Genomic DNA, 22,910 nt, shown 5'->3' with positions numbered 1-22,910 from the left:
AAAAAAAAAGTTAAGGTAAATGTTCATTTTTTCCTTCCACATTGCTTCAGTTCCTGTGAAGCACCTGAAGGGTTAATAAACTTCTTGAATGTGGTTTTTGAGCACCTTGAGGGGTGCAGTTTTTAGAATGGTGTCACTTTTGAATATTTTCTGTCATGTACACCCCTCAAAGTAACTTTAAATGTGCGGTGGTCCCTAAAAAAAAATAGTTTTGTAAATTTTGTTGTAAAAATAAGACATCACTGGTCAACTTTTAACTTCCTAAAAAAAAAAAAATTGTTTCCAAAATTGTGCTGATGTAAAGTAGACATGTGGGAAATGTTACTTATTAACTATTTTGTGTGAAATATCTCTCTGATTTAAGGGCATAAAAATTTAGAAAATTGCAAAATTTTCCAAATCTTCGCCATATTTCCACTTTATTCATAAATAAACACAGGTAATATCGCAGAAATTTTACCAGTAACATAAAGTACAATATGTCACAAAAAAAAACATTGTCAGAATCAGCGGGATCCGTTAAAGCTCCAGAGTTATAACCTCTTAAAGGGACAGTGGTCAGAATTGTAAGAATTGGCCCGGTCATTAATCTGCAATTACAAGGTTATTGTTTATTGGGAGGAGACTGATTGCAAGATTCTTTATTAGAGAGGAGCCTCCGTCCTGACGGGATTTCATTATTCACACGAATCCTATAATCCATCTAGAAATAAGTATCTACACTGCTGGGAGTTCTCCATAAATGATGGCAGCCATGGTTAGATGGGAGTAATTAATGCGCTATTACTATATAATATTGGATTGTACGACATCTGGAGATGTTGGGCCTCTGTATGAACATTGTTCATTATGGACGAGTTATTGTTGCTCCTGATCTGGTCTCCGGGGGTCGGGGGGTTATATATTTGTAAAACACAGAATGAGCACTGACACATGATTTGTTGTAAACTTTATGTTTAATAAAAATGTATCTGATTGAAAAAAAAAGCTGCAAATTGTCTCAGTCACTGAGGGGTTAAACCACTCGGCGTTTCCGCAGCGGACTGAAGCCTTCCATAACCCATTATACTTTCCATAATAAATATCAGATCATTTAATGTTAGAATAGAATTCAAACTCTGAAATGAGAGGAAAAAAAGGGGAAAAGGGGAAAAGGGGGACGTTTCTGTAAAACAATTTAGATTATAAAAAAGAACATATTGCGCATGAAAAAGGAAAATCATCTTCATGATTCCTATAAGCTGCTGAGAAGGCGGCTGCGGAATTCGATGTGATGAAGAATCAAAGGAATCCATAAAGATCTATTCGGGCATAGTGGATCCCATCCCCACCACAGGAAAGAAGGAAGGAACGCCGCCCTGGTGAGTCCTCACTGAAACGTGCACTGGTTTAATAAAAGGTTTGGTCACCGCTGATCTCTTGTGCTCTACAGCCGCAGCTTACATTGACCACATATATATTTTTCCCCAAAAAAATGTCGGCCCATTATGGCACTTCTGTAAGGACCTCATGACATTCTCTGTGCTGGATGCGCAGGCGGCTGTCTCCGCTCTGCACCCTGAGCCAATCAGCTGCCCCGACACACACAGACTGCAGCTTCACCTCCCTCCTCCCCTCCTCCCTGCACTGATGGAGAAGCTTCTGATCATTCACACAGACCTGCAGAACGGAGACCCCAATAATGTCTTTCAAAGCTTCAAGTAATCACATCTGTGCAAGCATAGAAAAATAGAACAGTTTTGATTACAAATGACCGCACCGTTTTGTGTTCACAGCTCTCCTGAAATATAAAACTGATTCCAAACTCCCTGAGTCTTTTATAAAGGCAGAACAGCAGCATTTACACATAATAAGTTATACAGGCGGTGTCCTCCAGATCACGAGAACCGTCCACGGGGCGCAAGGCGTAAAGTGAGGACCGGGCGTCTCCTGGAGAGTAGAAGAGCAGGATCAAGAGTGTTAGACGAGAAGGGGCACAACCCCGACCCAGGCACAGATCCAGACCCCGCCACAGATCCAGACCCCGACACAGATACAGACACCGACACAGATACAGACCCCCGACATAGATACAGACCCGACACAGATACAGACCCCGACACAGATACAGACCCCGACACAGATACAGACCCCGACACAGATACAGACACAGATACAGACCCCAACACCGAACCCGCCACTGATCAAGAACACAGCACAGAGCCCCAGATCCCAAGCACAAAGCTCCTGAAGACAATCCATCACTACACAAAAATACACCTTATATACACTGTACATATAAAAGGAGCATATAGTAGAAATACTCCTACATGGAGAACATCCACAGGACAGACCACACCTCCATCATAGGAGACCCCAATGTACGGAGGGAGAACATCCACAGGACAGCCCACACCTCCATCATAGGAGACCTGTTATGATCCTTAGTGGCTGAGGATCACGAATAGACCAGCAAGTGAATAAACTAAGGACAAGCTCTAGGGAGATGGTAACTGGACTGATCGCAAATCTGAACCTATCCAAAACAACTAGAGGTAGCCGGTGAACGTGCCTAAAAAATTCCTAGACGTTTCGAGCCAGCCTGAGGAACTAGCTACCCCTAAAGAGAAAGAAAGACCTCGCTTGCCTCCAGAGAAATAATCCCCAAAGATATAGAAGCCCCCAACAAATATTAACGGTGAAGTAAGAAGAAGGCACATACATAGGGATGAAATCAGATTCAGCAAAAGAGGCCCACTAGTACTAGAAAGCAGAAAATAGAGCAGGGGTCTATGCGATCAATAAAGAACCCTTACAAAATATCCATCCTGAGATTTCAAGAACCCATGCACCGACTAACGGTGTGTGGGGAGAAACTCAGCCCACTAGGGCAACCAGCAAGCGAGGGAATTACATTTTAGCAAGCTGGACAAGAAAACATGATAAACACTGCTGATCAAAAAATGAGCAAACAAAACTTAGCTTGTCCTGGATGGACTGGGAGCAAGGTAGTCAGAAAGAATCTGAGTAGCACTGATTACATCGACAGCCGGCAACAAGTGAAAGTAAAACAGAGCTATATAGGAACCTCCCAGAGGATAACGAACCAGCTGATAGCCAGAGACCAGCAGAATAACAGACAAAGCCACCAGGGGGAGCCCAAAGCAAAAGTCACACCATACCACCAGTGACCACAAGAGGGAGCCTGAACACAGAGTTCACAACAGAGACCCCAATGTACGGAGGGAGAACATCCACAGGACAGCCCACACCTCCATCATAGGAGACCCCAATGTACAGAAGGAGAACATCCACAGGACAGCCCACACCTCCATCATAGGAGACCACAATGTACGGAGGGAGAACATCCAAAGGACAGCCCACACCTCCATCATAGGAGACCACAATGTACGGAGGGAGAACATCCACATGACAGCCCACACCTCCATCATAGGAGACCACAATGTAAGGAGGGAGAACATCCACAGGACAGCCCACACCTCCATCATAGGAGACCCCAATGTAAGGAGGGAGAACACCCACAGGACAGCCCACACCTCCATCATAGGAGACCCCAATGTACGGAGGGAGAACATCCACAGGACAGCCCACACCTCCATCATAGGAGACCCCAATGTACAGAAGGAGAACATCCACAGGACAGCCCACACCTCCATCATAGGAGACCACAATGTACGGAGGGAGAACATCCAAAGGACAGCCCACACCTCCATCATAGGAGACCACAATGTACGGAGGGAGAACATCCACATGACAGCCCACACCTCCATCATAGGAGACCACAATGTAAGGAGGGAGAACATCCACAGGACAGCCCACACCTCCATCATAGGAGACCCCAATGTAAGGAGGGAGAACACCCACAGGACAGCCCACACCTCCATCATAGGAGACCCCAATGTACGGAGGGAGAACATCCACAGGACAGCCCACACCTCCATCATAGGAGACCCCAATGTACGGAGGGAGATCATCCACAGGACAGCCCACACCTCCATCATAGGAGACCACAATGTACGGAGGGAGAACATCCACAGGACAGCCCACACCTCCATCATAGGAGACCCCAATGTACAGAGGGAGAACATCCACAGGACAGCCCACACCTCCATTATAGGAGACCACAATGTACAGAGGGAGAACATCCACAGGACAGCCCACACCTCTATCATAGGAGACGCCAATGTAAGGAGGGAGAACATCCACAGGACAGCCCACACCTCCATCATAGGAGACCCCAATGTACAGAAGGAGAACATCCACAGGACAGCCCACACCTCCATCATAGGAGACCCCAATGTACGGAGGGAGATCATCCACAGGACAGCCCACACCTCCATCATAGGAGACCACAATGTACGGAGGGAGAACATCCACATGACAGCCCACACCTCCATCATAGGAGACCCCAATGTAAGGAGGGAGAACATCCACAGGACAGCCCACACCTCCATCATAGGAGACCCCAATGTAAGGAGGGAGAACATCCACAGGACAGCCCACACCTCCATCATAGGAGACCCCAATGTAAGGAGGGAGAACACCCACAGGACAGCCCACACCTCCATCATAGGAGACCCCAATGTACGGAGGGAGAACATCCACAGGACAGCCCACACCTCCATCATAGGAGACCCCAATGTACGGAGGGAGATCATCCACAGGACAGCCCACACCTCCATCATAGGAGACCACAATGTACGGAGGGAGAACATCCACAGGACAGCCCACACCTCCATCATAGGAGACCCCAATGTACAGAGGGAGAACATCCACAGGACAGCCCACACCTCCATCATAGGAGACCCCAATGTACAGAGGGAGAACATCCACAGGACAGCCCACACCTCCATCATAGGAGACCACAATGTACGGAGGGAGAGCATCCACAGGACAGCCCACACCTCCATCATAGGAGACCACAATGTACAGAGGGAGAACATCCACAGGACAGCCCACACCTCCATCATAGGAGACCCCAATGTACAGAAGGAGAACATCCACAGGACAGCCCACACCTCCATCATAGGAGACCACAATGTACGGAGGGAGAACATCCACAGGACAGCCCACACCTCCATCATAGGAGACCCCAATGTACAGAAGGAGAACATCCACAGGACAGCCCACACCTCCATCATAGGAGACGCCAATGTACGGAGGGAGAACATCCACAGGACAGCCCACACCTCCATCATAGGAGACCCCAATGTACGGAGGGAGAGCATCCACAGGACAGCCCACACCTCCATCATAGGAGACCCCAATGTACAGAAGGAGAACATCCACAGGACAGCCCACACCTCTATCATAGGAGACGCCAATGTAAGGAGGGAGAACATCCACAGGACAGCCCACTCATGCTCCCCATCTCTAGATTTCCTGGATGGTACAGAACATTCCGGAATATTCTGCAGATAGAAGATAAGACACGTACGTGAGGAGCGGAGGGTCGGGAGACGTCTATGTCTGCAGGCAGATGAACCAGCGAGGTGTGAGACACTCCATCTGTACGAATCCGTGGTCCGTGTTGTAGATGAAGCAGTCGCCATCGTTTCTGCAGGAGAGAAGAAGTCTGGAGCATAAAGCGAAACCCCGGGAGCGGGCTGTACCACTGTACATGGGGGTGACGGGGAGCGGACTGTACGACTGTACATGGGGGGTAACGGGAGCGGGCTGTACCACTGTACATGGGGGTGACGGGGAGCGGACTGTACGACTGTACATGGGGGGTAACGGGAGCGGGCTGTACCACTGTACATGGGGGGTAACGGGAGCGGGCTGTACCACTGTACATGGGGGGTAACGGGAGCGTCCTCTACCACTGTACATGGGGGGGTGACGGGGAGCGGCCTCTACCACTGTACATGGGGAGTAACGGGAGTGGGCTGTACCACTGTACATGGGGGGTAACAGGAGCGGCCCCTACCACTGTACATGGGGGGGTGACGGGAGCGGGCTGTACCACTGTACATGGGGAGTAACGGGAGCGGGCTGTACCACTGTACATGGGGGGTAACGGGAGCGGGCGGCCTCTACCACTGTACATGGGGAGTAACGGGAGCGGGCTGTACCACTGTACATGGGGGGTGACGGGGAGCGGGCTGTACCACTGTACATGGGGGGTAACGGGGAGCGGCCTCTACCACTGTACATGGGGGGGTGACAGGGAGCGGGCTCTACCACTGTACATGGGGGGGGTGACGTGGAGCGGCCTCTACCACTGTACATGGGGGTTGATGAGGAGCGGCCTCTACCACTGTACATGGGGGATGACGGGGAGCGGCCTCCAGCTCTGTATAATAGGCATATAATAGGGGAGGACACTACCTGCTGACAGGAGCCGCCCAGAAGTCTTCTCCCCGTGTTATACAATGCGCTGCTGTCTGTAAGCGGAGGAGACGTGAGGTAAGTACCAGCACCAGGGGACATTACTAATGACTGGCAGGAGGCCGCAGCCCCATGATACAGACGGAGGCATAATGCTGATGAGACCACCACTCACACGGACCCCAATACCTGCTCTAATACACTGTGTTCCAAATTATTCTGCACATAGAGTTTAGGAGTGATGAGGTTAGAATTTTTTTGTTTGTCATGTAATCTCATTGCTGGTGATGTGTGTCAGGGCTCTTTATATCACTGAAAGCAATTGCAGAGACCTGTGCACATTAGTTTGGCCGGTGTGTCCAAATAAAGGCAAGACTACTTAAGAAGGATGTTCCACATTATTAAGCAGCCTACATTTTTGGCCAAAATGGGAAAGAAAAAGGATGTGTCGGCTGCTGAGAAGCAACAAATTGTGGAGTATTTAAGTCAAGGCATGACTACAATCAACATTGCCAAGACACTTCATCGTGATCATCGCACAATCAAGAAGAATGTAGCTGATTCCCAGCACACACGTGTGAATGCTGATAAGGAAAAATTGAGGACTCTTTCCAACAGGCAATTGTGTAAGGTTAAAAGAGCAGCTGCAAAAATGCCTTGTCATAGCAGCAGACAAGTTTTTGAAGCTGCTGGTGCCTCCAACGTCCCCAGAACAACAAGATGCAGGGTCCTTCAGAGGTTTGCAGCTGTGCGTAAGCCATCCTGTCGACCACCTCTATCCACTGCACACAAGCAGAAACGGCTCCAGTGGGCCAAACGATACATGAAGACTGACTTCCAAACTGTTTTGTTCACCGATGAGTGCCGTGCAACGCTCGATGGTCCAGATGGATGGAGTGGAGGATGGCTGGTTGATGGACACCCCATGAAAACACAGCTAAGGCGCCAACAAGGAGGAGGTGGAGTAATGTTTTGGGCTGGAATCATGGGGAGAGAGATTGTCGGCCCCTTTATGATCCCTGAAGGGGTAAAGATGAACTCCATAATCTATGTGGAGTTTCTAAAACAACACTTCCTGCCATGGTTCAAGAGGAAGAACCGTGCTTTCCGCAGCAAGATCATTTTCATGCAGGATAATGCACCGTCTCATGCTGCAAAAAACACATCTGCATCTCTGGCTGCTATGGGCATAAAAGAGGACAAACTTATGGTGTGGCCACCATCTTCCCCTGACCTCAACCCCATTGAGAACCTCTGGAGCATCATCAAAAGGAGTGTCTATGATGGCGGGAGGCAGTTCACATCTAAGCAACAGCTCTGGGAGGGGATTCTGTCCCCATGCAAAACAATTGGAGCAGAAACCATCCAAAAACTGACAAATTCAATGGACGAGAGAGTTCAGAAGCTTCTTTCCAACAAGGGGTCCTATGTGCAAATGTAACATCACCTAGAATAAAGTTTTCACTTGAAAACTGTTTGATTTCATTTTGTAGTAAGCTGATAATGCTTATAACTTCACAATTGACCATTTTTTTGTTCAAAAAAAAAAAAAAAAAAAAAAAAGGTTGAAAACTCTGCTGTGCATAATAATTTGGAACATGCATTTTGAGTGTTTAGTTTTTTTTAAAGATCCTGTTTTCATAGGCAGTTTGTTCCAAAACATTGCAATTATACTAGAGTAGTAGATGAGTGGAGAATAACAATGACTGCAATCAGATAGGTAATTTACAGAAAATAGGAGGAAATAGTATTTGCATAATAATTTGGAACACAGTGTAATACTGGGTAAGCCGGACACTGTGCACTGCATGTACCTGTGTGACTGGCGCCGTACACTGGTCTTATCCGTGTGCAGTTATAGTATTGGGCCGTCGCCCTCCATGAATGGTCGGGGTGACCGCTCGTACCATCTGCATTATGGCCTGTGCTGCCTTCACTATGTGACGGCCGTATCCTGCAGTGCAGTGTTATTAGGCAATGTGGCCACTTCTCCTGTAATATTCGTTAATGTTCTGTCCTGTCAGCACCTCTGGATGTATCTCACCTACAATCCTTTACATCTGACGTATTGATTGAGTGCAGGAAATAAGAATTCATTCACCGCTGCCTGCAGCCATGTTACAGGGGTCGTCCACTACTAGGACAGCCTCGTCTTACACTAAATGTTCGGCCCGATAAAACAATAAAGCCTGTACTCTGCTCCGGTGCCAGAACCTGTGGTCCCGGGGCTGTTATACAGTGGAATGACATGTGATGCCCGGCGCCCAATCAGCACTGACGTCACTGTCTCCGCCTTCTGACAAACTGAACATGAAGAGGAAGTCAGAGATCAGCTGCAGCCAGACTGCAACTTCATGGTCAGTTTGTCCAAAGGCGGAGACAGTGATGTCAGTGCTGATTGGGCGCCGGCATCACATGTCATTCCACCGCATCACTGCCCCGGGACTGCGAGTGCCAACACCACAGGAACGAAGCGGTAAAGGAGGTGAGTATAGTATAGGCTTTATTATTTTATCAGGCCAAACATTTAGTTTAAGAAGGGAATGTCTTAGTAGTTAAAAACCCCTTTAAAGTATACAACCAACCATGCACCATGACAGTCGCTGCACTGTGCAGACCTGAGCAGATACCATGACTGTGTACAGCCAACCAACACTGTGTACAGCAAACCATGCACCATGACAGTCACAGCACTGTGTACAGCCGAACATGCACCATGACAGTCCAAACACTGTGTACAGCCAACTATGCACCATGACAGCCGCAACATTGTGTACAGCCAACTATGCACCATGACAGTCCCAACACTGTGTACAGCCAACTATGCACCAAGACAGTCCAAGCACTGTATATAGCCAACTATGCACCATGACAGTCCCAGCACTCTGTACAGCCGACTATGCACCATGACAATCCCAACACTGTGTATAGCCAACTATGCACCATGACAGCCGCAACATTGTGTACAGCCAACTATGCATCATGACAGTCCCAGCACTGTGTACAGCCAACTATGCATCACGACAGTCCCAGCACTGTGTACAGCCAACTATGCACCATGACAGTCCAAGCACTGTGTACAGCTGACTATGCACCAAGACAGTCCAAGCACTGTGTACAGCCGACTATGCACCAAGACAGTCCAAGCACTGTATATAGCCAACTATGCACCATGACAGTCCCAACACTGTGTACAGCCAACTATGCACCAAGACAGTCCAAGCACTGTGTACAGCCGACTATGCACCAAGACAGTCCAAGCACTGTATATAGCCAACTATGCACCATGACAGTCCCAAAACTGTGTATAGCCAACTATGCACCATGACAGTCCCAACACTGTGTACAGCCAACTATGCACCAAGACAGTCCAAGCACTGTGTACAGCCGACTATGCACCAAGACAGTCCAAGCACTGTATATAGCCAACTATGCACCATGACAGTCCCAAAACTGTGTATAGCCAACTATGCACCATGACAGTCCCAACACTGTGTATAGCCAACTATGCACCATGACAGTCCCAGCACTGTGTACAGCCAACTATGCACCATGACAGTCTCAGCACTGTATATAGCCAACTATGCACCATGACAGTCCCAGCACTGTGTACATCCAACCATGCACCATGAGTCCCAGCACTGTGTACAGCCAACTATGCACCAAGACAGTCTCAGCACTGTGTACAGCCAACTATGCACCATGACAGTCCCAGCACTTTGTACAGCAAACTATGCACCATGACAGTCCCAGCACTGTGTACAGCCAACTATGCACCATGACAGTCCCAACACTTTGTACGGCCAACTATGCACCATGACAGTCCTAGCACTGTGTACAGCCGACCATGCGCCATGTTAGTTGCTACTCTCACATTACAGGAGGTCACACAGTCATCACCTTTGTGTCCTCCTCATTTAGGAGTCTGGAGTTTCTGGTCCTGCAGTAATCTGCGCTGCCGAAGAACGTCTCCTTCCTCTCATATATAACACAACTGCCTGCAATAGAGAAGTAGAAGGAGATTATACTGTACGAGGGGTCCTGAGATGGCAGGGGGCGAGGAGCCTGGTCAGGGCATATGTCACGTGTGGCGCAGAGGTGCCCACCTGCTCTAATACACTGGCCAGTGTATAACATTGAGGGCCATACCTGTCCCTTTCCTTCTAGGCTACGCACAGTCGACTCTGCGATACACAGCCATGAGCTACACTACAGCTAAGGGTCAGAACCAGTATGTAAGGAGATAGCGGACTGGGAACCAGGGAACGGTGGAAACCAAAAATGCACCACATGTAGAATGGCCGCTCCTGGAAATCGAGGAGGATCCCTGCCCACTGCCATGAAATGCCCCCATAAATGCCGGGCCTGTGACCCTGTATAGGAGCTGGTAAAATGTGAACTTACTGGTCATAGTGGGGGAGGATGATGGACCCATACTGGAGGCTCTGGATAGAAGACCCTATAGAGGAAAGAGACCAGTGGTGACGTCAGTGATGGGGTCTTCTCTATCAGAGTGGTGTGTACATTGTGGGGGTGATAATCAATGACCGCAGCACAGACCGGACCCTTCATATCATTACATAATGACATTGACACTTTATATATTATTTTAGGAGAGTCTTCCCCCCCCGAATCAAGAACAATCACCTGGGGGTCTTCATTTCTGGCACCTGATGAAGAAACAGACACAGGACAGTTCATTACCACCAGAAATCCTACAAACAAATAATGACGCATCACTGATCTGTGTCCAGACCCCCGAGATGTCAGCTGCCCCCGCACCCTGATATAACGGAGAGCGTCTATCACCTGGATTATGGAGGGTCCCTCTGAGCACCAGCACCAGGATGGCGACTACAAGGACTCCTCCGCCTGCCAGCAGGACGAGCCGCGTGGTGGGAGTCGGAGGGCAAAGCTGTAAGACAAGAGGAGAAGATGGAGTCTCAGGTGCCGGGGTCTGAGCTGTGTGTGACCGGGGTCCAGCGCTGACCCTACTGATAGCGGCACAACCCCAAAAGACGCAGCGTGACACATGTATCACTAGGACAGACACATAGAGAAGGTGGGACACCGCCACTAGAGGAGATGAGACTCCGACACTAGAGAAGGGGGACACCGCCACTAGAGAAGGGGGGACACCAACACTAGAGAAGGGGGGACACCAACACTAGAGAAGGGGGGACACCGCCACTAGAGGAGATGAGACTCCGACACTAGAGAAGGGGGGACACCGACACTAGAGAAGGGGGGACACCGCCACTAGAGAAGGGGGGACACCAACACTAGAGAAGGGGGGACACCAACACTAGAGAAGGGGGGACACCGCCACTAGAGGAGATGAGACTCCGACACTAGAGAAGGGGGGACACCGACACTAGAGAAGGGGGGACACCAACACTAGAGAAGGGGGGACACCGCCACTAGAGAAGGGGGGACACCGCCACTAGAGAAGGGGGGACACCGCCACTAGAGAAGGGGGGACACCGCCACTAGAGAAGGGGGGACACCGCCACTAGAGAAGGGGGGACACCAACACTAGAGAAGGGGGGACACCAACACTAGAGAAGGGGGGACACCAACACTAGAGAAGGGGGGACACCAACACTAGAGAAGGGGGGACACCAACACTACAGAAGGGGGGACACCGACACTAGAGAAGGGGGGTCACAAGCTTCCCACTAACATGGGTCACTCAGGTCTCTGCGGTCAGTGGTGTCAGTATTCGTGACGTGTCGTCCATGGATTGTGTCCGCTGACCCCTCACTGCACGCCGCTCCGCTGACACTTACCTCCGGCCTCCATTGTTTTCTCTCTGATGTTGCAGGAATTGTAATTTCTGTCCGGAGCTCGGATGGGTCACTCATCTGGAAGGAAACGGAGAAACTCCACTAAGTGCAATCACAGAGACAGTGACATCAGCGCGGGATGTGTGATGTCACCGGGGGACCCAGGATATAGCTCCACCATCATCCCCCATCATCATCATCCTTCATTGTCATCCATCTCCGCCTCTCACCAGCTCCGGTGTGTGACAGCGCAGGCACAAGAAGAGGAGCAGTGAGCGGGAGGCAGAGTGCCGAGATCCTCCGCCGCCCTTATATACCGCTCAGCGCCGCCCCTTTCCCCCTTCATCCTCTTGCAGAGTACGGCACCGGCAGCTGAGACAGAGCTTGTTTTCCTTTCCTGCTGTTTGTTGCTTATTTGTCCCCCTGACTGGGAGGAGCCGAGGTGCAGACCTTTAGAGCCCTGTGTACAGGCAGGGAATGATTGGCAATAATGCTCCGTGGAGACTGGGCTCCTCCCACATGAGCTTTTACAGGACTGTGATTGGCTAGTGAGAGTGCAGTTCCAGTCACTGGTGGCTGTTGATTGGTCGCTGCAGAATGACGGGAGGCGCTGGCTGTGAGCGTAATAAACGGGGAGGAATTCACCTCATTCATTCGTGCTACTACAGTGGGAAAGAAATAATACACATGTGAGACAGACTCAGCCTGTGGTTTATGCAGTTTACAGCAGTAACCGCACACACGGCCTATGTAAGCCTTAACGCAAGTTTCACAATAGTGTTTCAGTCTGCAGGAACCAACCCCTGTCTACTTTTTTGCTTAACCCCTTAGTGACGGAGCCAAATTCTTGAAATCTGCCCAGGGTCACTTTATGTGCTAATAACTCTGGAGCTTTGACAAATGCCACTGATTTTGAGATTGTTTTTTTCGTGACGCATTGTACTTTATGATAATGTTAAATTTAGATTGATATCTTTTGTGTTTATAAATGTTAATAAATTAGCAATTTGCAAACTTTGATTACCCTTTAAGGCTGGAGTCACACTGGCGTATTGCATGTGATGTGAGAGCATCGGATGCGATATGCTAATGACCCTCGGCTCCTGCTCTGCTGCGAGTGTGAACCGGGTGTCATGCGTAGTGCTCCGAGCCTCTCGCACAGGGAGGATCGGAGCACAGCTGCGGAGGAGGCGGAGAAATGAATTTCTCCATCTCCTCCATTGCTGGGGTCCGCTTATAGCGTACAGCACTCGGATGATATCCAAGTGGTGTGCGCTGTCTCACTCGCACCCATAGGCTTATATGGTGCGAGTGAGCCCAGAGTTTTCCTCTCGCATGCTGCGATTGTCTCGGACCGAGGAAAACGGCCGACAAAAAGTCGGCTGTGGGAGCTGCCCCATAGCTGAACATTGGTCCGAGTGCAATGTGATTTTTTATTGCATTGCACTCGGCCGTTTAAAACGCCAGTGTGACCCCGGCCTAATCTGCATAGTCACACCACAGCGAACCATTAATAAATAACATTTCCCACATGTCGGCTTTACATCAGCACCATTTGTAAAATGTTATTTTATTTTGTTAGTATTTTAGGAGGTTTAAAAATGTAGCAGTAATTTTTCATTTTTTCAAGGAAATTTACGAAAAAATTTTTTAGGGACCTATCCAGGTTTGAAGTGACTTTAGGGATCCCATATATAGGGAAACCCCCAAACGTGATACCATTTTATAAACAGCACCCCCTGACATATTGAAAACTGCAGTCAGGTAGATTATTAACCCTTCAGGTGCGTTACAGGAATTAATGCAGAGTGGTATGACAGAAATGAAAATGTGTAGTTTTACCACCTAAATGCTCTAACTTCTGAACAGATCACTACAGCCGTCAGACTCTAAGGCCGCTATTTGGTCATGAACTGACATGGCAAACATCAGGACCACACAATCATGATCTGAGGGCACCAATTGGGATAAAGAGGAAGCCCCCACAGTCTGATAACCATTTATACTGATCTAGTCACTACTGACAGCAGCATCTAAGGGGTTAAACAGATTTGGACGGTGCCAACACTGATCATGGCTGATACAGCAAGTTGTCAGCTATAGAATACAGCCGACAGATGCTGGATTGTCACCTGTATGGGGAGGATATTCTCTAATATCTCAGGTCAGTAAGGGGTAAACATCCGCATAGATCCACATGTGTCTTCGCACCTATGCGTTCTGTGCAGATGTGTCCCCATGTGTCATTTTGATGTGTTCGGCAGGCACAGAACGCGTCCCTGCGTATAAACAGAGGTACGGAAGACACACGTGGATCTTAAGGAATCAAGTATGCAGGCGTCCACTGTGGACTGAGAGGCAAGTGTGCAACCATGGAGTGCTACTGTTTATTTCCTGCTCTTTCTTTTTTCCTTCCCCTTCTTCTAAGGCCGGTTTCACACATCCATTTATTTCTGGTAGCGCAGATGTCGGTGTCTGTGTGTGTAATACTTGCGGCACACATGGGGCATGTGTGTGCCCAGGGTCGGACTGGGGCTGAAATTCAGCCCTGGCATTTGAAGTCACACAGGCCCATGTTGTCTCCGTCCCCATGAACCAGATGGGATATATCACTAATATTACCCTGGATGGAGGAAAGGGAGATTTTCTACAAGACCAATATTTCTAATTATACCGGTGGCCTGGTGGGGTATGTGACGGAGTCAGCGACTTTGTGTTCCTTCACAACTGTTAGCAGTCTGGGAGTCTTGAGGACACGGATTCTGTTAACAACGTTGCAGACAAGGCGGCCCACAACCAGACCGGCCCTTCTTGCATTTGCCAGAATTACCAGATGGCCAGTCCAGCCCTGTGTCGGCCCCATCAGTACCACACAGCCGGCAGGGAAGATGCGTTACAATAAGCGATGTTCCCCGGCGCCGGGTGAAGAACACGGCTCTCATCATTGTCCCCTGCCGGCGATCGGTGTCAGCAGGGGAGAATGATGAGATTTAGGCCGGGGTCACACTCGCGAGTGCAATGGGAGAAACTCACACATTAAGTCCCTTCACTGCCGCTGGCACTCAGGACCGGAGCATGTATTTCTATGCAGCTGAACACTCCGGTCCCAAATGCCGGCGGCAGTGGCGGGTGTTGATGCAAGAGAGTTTTGTGAGTTTCTCGCGAGTGTGACCCCGGCCTAATGCAGATTTCGTGTGTGTGTCTTTATTTAAGGCCGGTATCACACATGCGAGAAACTCGGACGAGTCTCACATCTTAATATCCGACACTGCCGCCGGCACTCGGGAGCGGAGCGTGCGGCTGCATAGAAATACATGCAACAGCACACTCCGCTCCCGAGTGCCGGAGGCAGTCTATTATCTATCTATCTGCTATCTATCTATTATCTATTATTTATCTATTTATTATCTATCATTTATCTATTATCTATCATCTATCTATATATTATCTATCATCTATCTATCTATTATCTATCTATCTGTCAAGGTGAAAATATATTTCTTATATATCTTTCTGTACTTTTATACTCTTATACTGTGAAACAATAAGTTTTTCCTATCTGCTAGCTAATGCATATGTAATTGTATTTAAAGATGGTTGCCAGTGTTCAGTTTCGTTTCAGGTTAGTGACCGAAGGGTTAAGTCATTTCTTTGGAAATCGAAACTTAAGGAATGTGAAGAAAAGGAGGATCCACCAGAAGACGTCAGAACAAATCAGAAAGACTGGATGCTAGCTTAAACCCCGCCTAATGCACGCCTTCCCCTAACACTCAATATAGTATTGTGTATTTTAGAATAAAGCCAGTTGTTGTGACCGTTGCAGACATGAGTAGATGCACGGGCATTCAATTGAGATTGAATCAGCACCTTATCTGAGTCATTCTTACCCGGTACCAAATGCTCGGCTCATGCTTATAGTTTAATTTGGAATGACTGGTGAAGGAAGGATGTATAGTCGTTTACGACCCCGACAATTTGGCGCGACCAACGTGGGGCGTGGCCAGCGATCCGAGGCCCCCTGGACCCATGCCTGGATGTCTGTGGATGATACCCGTAGTGGCTGACCTCGAGGACTGATCACCCTCCGTACACGGTAAGTGGCGATCATGTACACTGTATATGTCACACTTGCTAGTGTCTCAGCCGTTATTGGTTTGTCTGTAGTCTCCTTGGGTCCGGGAGGTGAATGATCGAGTGGTGAGATCAAACGTGATCCTGTGCCACGCTCTGAACCAGCAACTGAGAGACGTCGCATCCTGTGCGATCTCTGTACACCACACCTCCTCCACCGGTCATTGTACTCCGTTCAACCACCCTACCCGTGACTATTGTCCAGTAGTGAAGTGGAGTGAAAGATTGAGCTAGTTGTAGATTGTGGGGCAGCTTAGAGAAAGGGATAGGAGACGCAGCCTCTGTGATATTGTGCTGACAGGTAAATAAGGCGTTCCGTGAGGGGACCACCTGTCCAGGCAGGTAAATAAGGCGTTCCGTGAGGGGACCACCTGCCCAGGCAGGTAAATAAGGCGTTCCGTGAGGGGACCACCTGTCTAGTTAGGTAACTTAAGACGTTCCGTGAGGGGACCACCTATATTTTTGTGGAGGGGTCTCATTAGGAGGCTGCCTCCCGACTGTTTGGGATATCGTGGCAGGATAGTCTGTTAATCACTGTTGTTCAGGTTAGGGATGGAAATATTGAGCGCGAGGCTCTTTTCCTAGTACGTCGAACGTGAGGCTCCGTACTGTGGAACACAGTGTTGAATATCGCTGCCAGTGGTTTTACTGCAGGAGGCCATAGTATCCTGGGAGCCAAGCTGCGTATCTTAAAGTAGAAGTCCGTGCCCCACAAGTTAGATGAGGATGCTGTGGAAGTCAAGACAATGGTCACGGGAGGGCAAGAGACAGTCAAGAAGCTTATCTGCGAGTTGCGCGAAGCTTAAAGAACAAAGGATGAAAATAGGTTGAGAGGAAGGATCAGACAATACAGAGCCCGTGTTTGGTTATAAAATGCCTTTGAACTGTGATCTTATAGATTGTAAAATGGCTGCCGTGCCACTGATGATGAAAATGCAGTCTCAGCCAGCGCCCTGTAATGGCGGCGGAAAGAGATCTCCAGAAGTGTAGGTGTGTCCTGTTTGTGTTATGCAGAATCCAACCTGGGTGGAGACCTGCCTTGTGTGTGCGTACGGACCGTCCTTGGGGCTCCGCCCAGACCACGGAGGATTATAGGAAAGTTTTGTAGAAATTAGGTCTGAAAACTGCTGTAATTTGTTACTTTGTAGAGGATACGGAGCTTTGTATCAGTGCTGTGTACTGTAGGGGAGGGGCTGAGCAGATCGCTGCGAGATTTCTTTGTCAGTTCTTCTTCTTTCTCCTTATCTACGCTATGTGCCGGAGCAGGAAGGGGGGCAAAGAGCTGGGCTCAATATTCTCTCTTGTACGCGGAGGAATTCTGTGCTGTTTCTAGTAGTCTTTTTTCTCTGTGTAGAGGAATGCTGTGATCTCTTATCTCTGTGTCCTTGGAATGGAGAGAGCACATACTGTAACGGTGTTCTCTGTATTTTCTCTGGTAGATCTGTGTCCGGTTTAAAGCGACAACATTGTTTTGAAGTATGAAGAAATATTATAATCTGGAATTTGAAAGTGAAATATAGTGCCTGGTTTTATAAGGAGATTTGTATCAGTGTAATTGAAAGATTGGTAAAAGAGTTGAGTAAAGCTAGCAATTAAAAATTTGGGATAGGGGGGGGGTCTCCCTGCTGGATAATATGGTCCCTCCCCAGGAAATTAAGCCTCTACTCCCGACTGTAAACCCTGTGCCCCTTACAGCACTGTTGTGAATTTGGATTCTGGGCTCCCCCGGTGGCCGCTTGTGGAATTGGACTTGTCATCCTCTTTCCTGTTTCACCTGGTTCCATCAGTAGTGGGTGTCGCTATTTAAGCTCATTTCTCTGGTGGTTTCTTGCCGGTCAACAATGTTATCTGATGCCTCTCAGTGCTTGTTCCTGCTTCTAGACTACTACTAGATAAGTTGGACTTTTGTCCATGTTTTGTTTTGCCTATTTGTTCCAGTTCACAGCTGAAGTTTTGTTACTGTGTCTGGAAAGCTCTCGTTGATCAGGGATTGCTACTCTGGCGTTATGAGTTAATGCCAGAGTTTAAGGTAATCTCTGGATGGTGTTTTGTTAGTGTTTTTCTGCTGACCATGAAAGTATACTATCTGTCTTCTGCTATCTAGTAAGCGGACCTCAAATTTGCTAAGACTATTTTCCTGCTGCGTTTGTTGTTTCATCTGAACTCACCGTCATTATATGTGGGGGGCTACTGTCTTCTTTGGAATATTTCTCTAGAGGTGAGCCAGGTCTTATATTTCCCTCTGCTAGCTATTTAGGTCTTAGGCCAGAGCTGGGCATCTAGCGATAAATAGGAAATGCTACCTGGCTATTTCTAGTTGCGCGGCAGGCTTAGTTCATGGTCAGTATAGTTCCATCTTCCGAGAGCTTGTCCCTCTATAGGCTTGCTATGATCTCTGCCTGCAGAGATCATGACAGTTTGACCGGCCAATAAAGTGTTAAAGACCCAGGTTGAGAAAGGAGAGTTATAAGAAGTCTGCTGGAATTTTTTTTTTTTTTTTTTTTTTTTTTTCCTCCAGTCTGCCTTGCTGCAGTCTTTTTTCTCTCTCTCCTCCTAATCTCTGTATGGCTCTGTGTGCACCTGACAATAATGGATCTCCAGAGTGTAACTACGGGTTTGAATAATCTCATCACGAAAGTACAAAATTTACAAGATTTTGTGGTACATGCTCCGGTATCTGAGCCGAGAATTCCTTTGCCGGAGTTCTTCACAGGGAATAGAGCTAGCTTCCAGAATTTCCGAAATAATTGTAAGCTTTATTTGTCCCTGAAGTCTCGTTCAGCTGGAGACCCTGCTCAGCAGGTTAGGATTGTGATTTCCTTGCTCAGGGGTGACCCTCAAGATTGGGCCTTCTCATTGCCAGCAGGGGATCCTGCGTTACGCGATGTGGATGCGTTTTTTCTGGCCTTGGGCTTGCTTTATGAGGAACCTCATTTGGAACTTCAGGCAGAAAAAACTTTGATGGCACTATCTCAGGGGCAAGACGAAGCTGAAGTTTTCTGCCAAAAATTCCGTAAATGGTCTGTGCTTACTCAGTGGAATGAGTGCGCCTTGGCGGCAACTTTCAGAGAAGGTCTCTCTGATGCCGTTAAGGATGTTATGGTGGGGTTCCCTGTGCCTGCAGGTCTGAATGAGTCCATGACAATGGCTATTCAGATTGATAGGCGTCTGCGGGAGCGCAAACCGGTGCACCATCTGGCGGTGTCTATGGAAAAGACGCCAGAAAGTATACAGTGTGATAGAATTCTGTCCAGGAGCGAGCGACAGAATTTTAGACGGAAGAATGGATTGTGTTTCTATTGTGGGGATTCTACTCATGTTATATCAGCATGCTCTAGGCGTACAAAGAAGCTTGATAAGTCTGTTTCCATTGGCACCATTCAGTCTAAGTTTATTTTGTCTGTAACCCTGATTTGCTCTTTGTCATCCATTGCCACGGACGCCTATGTTGACTCTGGCGCCGCTCTGAGTCTTATGGATTGGTCCTTTGCCAATCGTTGTGGTTTTGATTTAGAGCCTTTGGAGACTCTTATTCCTCTGAAGGGGATTGACTCCACCCCATTGGCTAATAATAAACCACAATACTGGACACAAGTAACCATGCGTATCAATCCGGATCACCAGGAGATTATTCGTTTCCTGGTGCTGTATAATTTACATGACGATTTGGTACTGGGATTGCCATGGTTGCAGTCTCACAACCCAGTCTTGGACTGGAGAGCAATGTCTGTGTTGAGCTGGGGATGTAAGGGTATTCATGGGGACTTACCTTTGGTTTCTATTTCGTCGTCCATTCCCTCTGAAGTCCCTGAGTTCCTCTCTGATTATCAAGATGTCTTTGACGAACCCAAGCTTGGGTCGTTACCTCCGCACCGTGAGTGCGATTGTGCCATAGATTTGATACCGGGTTGTAAATATCCCAAGGGTCGTTTGTTTAATCTGTCTGTGCCGGAACATGCTGCTATGCGGGAATATATAAAGGAGTCTTTGGAAAAGGGACATATTCGTCCATCTTCTTCTCCCTTGGGAGCTGGGTTTTTCTTTGTCTCAAAAAAAGACGGCTCTTTGAGACCATGTATTGATTATCGGCTTCTGAATAAGATCACTGTTAAGTATCAATACCCATTGCCATTGCTTACTGATTTGTTTGCTCGTATAGAGGGTGCTAAGTGGTTCTCTAAAATTGATCTTCGTGGGGCGTATAATTTGGTGCGGATCAGGCAGGGGGATGAGTGGAAGACCGCATTTAATACGCCCGAGGGCCACTTTGAGTATTTGGTCATGCCTTTTGGTCTTTCTAATGCCCCTTCAGTTTTCCAGTCTTTTATGCATGATATTTTCCGCGATTTTCTGGATAAATTTATGATAATATATCTGGATGATATTCTGATTTTTTCTGATGACTGGGACTCTCATGTCCAGCAGGTCAGGAGAGTTTTTCAGGTTCTGCGGTCTAATTCTTTATGTGTGAAGGGGTCTAAGTGCGTTTTTGGGGTCCAGAAAATTTCCTTTTTGGGGTATATTTTTTCTCCCTCTTCCATTGAGATGGATCCCGTCAAGGTGCAAGCTATTTGTGACTGGACTCAGCCCTCCTCTCTTAAGGGTCTTCAGAGATTTTTGGGCTTTGCCAACTTTTACCGCCGATTTATTGCTGGTTTTTCGGATGTCGTTAAACCACTGACTGATTTGACCAGACAAGGCGCTGATGTTGCTAATTGGTCCCCTCATGCTGTAGAGGCCTTTCAGGAGCTTAAGCGCCGTTTTGCCTCTGCCCCTGTGTTGCGTCAGCCTGATGTGAATCTGCCTTTTCAGGTTGAGGTTGACGCTTCGGAGATCGGAGCTGGGGCAGTGTTGTCGCAGAAAGGTTCCGACTGCTCCGTCATTAGGCCTTGTGCCTTCTTTTCTCGCAAATTTTCGCCCGCAGAGCGGAATTATGATGTTGGGAATCGGGAGCTTTTGGCCATGAAGTGGGCGTTTGAGGAGTGGCGCCATTGGCTCGAGGGGGCTAGGCATCAGGTGGTGGTATTGACTGACCACAAAAATTTGATTTATCTTGAGACTGCCAGACGCCTGAATCCTAGACAGGCGCGCTGGTCTTTATTTTTTTCTCGCTTTAATTTTGTGGTGTCATACCTACCGGGTTCTAAGAATGTTAAGGCAGATGCCCTTTCTAGGAGTTTTGACCCGGACTCTCCTGGTAATTCTGAACCCACAGGTATCCTTAGGGAGGGAGTAATTTTGTCGGCCGTTTCTCCTGATCTGCGGCGGTCCTTGCAAGAGTTTCAGGCGGATAGACCGGATCGTTGTCCGCCTGATAGACTGTTTGTTCCGGATGATTGGACCAGCAGAGTCATCTCTGAGGTACATTCTTCTGCATTGGCAGGTCATCCCGGAATTTTTGGTACCAGGGATTTGGTGGCAAGATCCTTCTGGTGGCCTTCCCTGTCACGAGATGTGCGAGTCTTTGTGCAGTCATGTGACGTTTGTGCTCGGGCCAAGTCTTGTAGTTCTCGGGCTAGCGGACTGCTGTTGCCCTTGCCTATTCCTAAGAGGCCTTGGACACACATCTCGATGGATTTTATTTCAGATCTGCCTGTTTCCCAGAAGATGTCTGTCATCTGGGTGGTCTGTGACCGTTTCTCTAAAATGGTCCATTTGGTTCCTCTGCCCAAGTTGCCTTCTTCTTCTGAGTTGGTTCCTCTGTTTTTTCAGAATGTTGTCCGATTGCACGGTATTCCTGAGAATATTGTTTCTGACAGAGGTACCCAATTTGTGTCTAGATTTTGGCGGGCATTCTGTGCTAGGATGGGCATAGATTTGTCTTTTTCATCTGCTTTTCACCCTCAGACTAATGGCCAGACCGAGCGGACTAATCAGACCCTGGAGACATATCTGAGGTGTTTTGTCTCTGCTGACCAGGATGATTGGGTTGCTTTTTTGCCATTGGCAGAGTTCGCCCTCAATAATCGGGCCAGCTCTTCCACCTTGGTGTCCCCGTTTTTCTGTAATTCGGGGTTTCACCCTCGATTTTCCTCCGGTCAGGTGGAATCCTCGGATTGTCCTGGAGTGGATGCGGTGGTGGAGAGATTGCATCACATCTGGGGGCAGGTTATGGACAATTTGAAGTTGTCCCAGGAGAAGACTCAGCGTTTTGCCAACCGTCATCGTCGTGTTGGTTCTCGGCTTTGTGTTGGAGATTTGGTGTGGTTGTCTTCTCGTTTTGTCCCTATGAGGGTCTCTTCTCCTAAGTTTAAACCTCGGTTCATCGGCCCTTATAGAATATTGGAGATTCTTAATCCTGTTTCTTTCCGTTTGGACCTCCCTGCGTCCTTTTCCATTCATAACGTTTTTCATCGGTCGTTATTGCGCAGGTATGAGGTACCTGTGGTACCTTCAGTTGAGCCTCCTGCTCCGGTGTTGGTTGAGGGTGAGTTGGAGTACGTTGTGGAGAAAATTTTGGACTCTCGTGTTTCCAGACGGAGACTCCAGTATCTGGTCAACTGGAAGGGTTACGGCCAGGAGGATAATTCTTGGGTCAATGCATCTGATGTTCATGCTTCTGATCTTGTTCGTGCCTTCCATAGGGCTCATCCTGGTCGCCCTGGTGGATCTGGTGAGGGTTCGGTGCCCCCTCCTTGAGGGGGGGGTACTGTTGTGAATTTG

The 22,910-nt window shown here is 48.3% G+C and overlaps 1 protein-coding gene and 1 long non-coding RNA gene across 2 annotated transcripts; both read right to left on the bottom strand.

The window, feature by feature from the left end:
* Window positions 1–1,287: 1,287 nt before the first annotated feature.
* Window positions 1,288–10,337, bottom strand: LOC143808814 (uncharacterized). Its single transcript, XR_013222009.1, has 4 exons — window positions 10,231–10,337; window positions 6,331–6,386; window positions 5,438–5,557; window positions 1,288–1,929 (listed from the first exon to the last, which is right to left on the bottom strand). It is a non-coding gene; the product is annotated as an uncharacterized LOC143808814 (long non-coding RNA).
* Window positions 10,338–10,552: 215 nt separating this feature from the next.
* LOC143804094 (uncharacterized) lies at window positions 10,553–12,405 on the bottom strand. The gene is made up of 6 exons (XM_077281830.1): window positions 12,347–12,405; window positions 12,120–12,194; window positions 11,140–11,245; window positions 10,978–11,045; window positions 10,735–10,789; window positions 10,553–10,581 (listed from the first exon to the last, which is right to left on the bottom strand). The coding sequence occupies exons 2-6, from the start codon at window positions 12,192–12,194 to the stop codon at window positions 10,553–10,555; spliced, it is 333 nt and encodes a 110-aa protein (XP_077137945.1). The 5' UTR covers window positions 12,347–12,405.
* Between the last annotated feature and the right edge of the window lie 10,505 nt (window positions 12,406–22,910).

The sequence above is a fragment of the Ranitomeya variabilis genome, chromosome 2 (genome assembly GCF_051348905.1).
Source record: "Ranitomeya variabilis isolate aRanVar5 chromosome 2, aRanVar5.hap1, whole genome shotgun sequence".
NCBI lineage: Eukaryota > Metazoa > Chordata > Amphibia > Anura > Dendrobatidae > Ranitomeya > Ranitomeya variabilis.
This window is presented reverse-complemented; position numbering and strand designations above follow the sequence as displayed.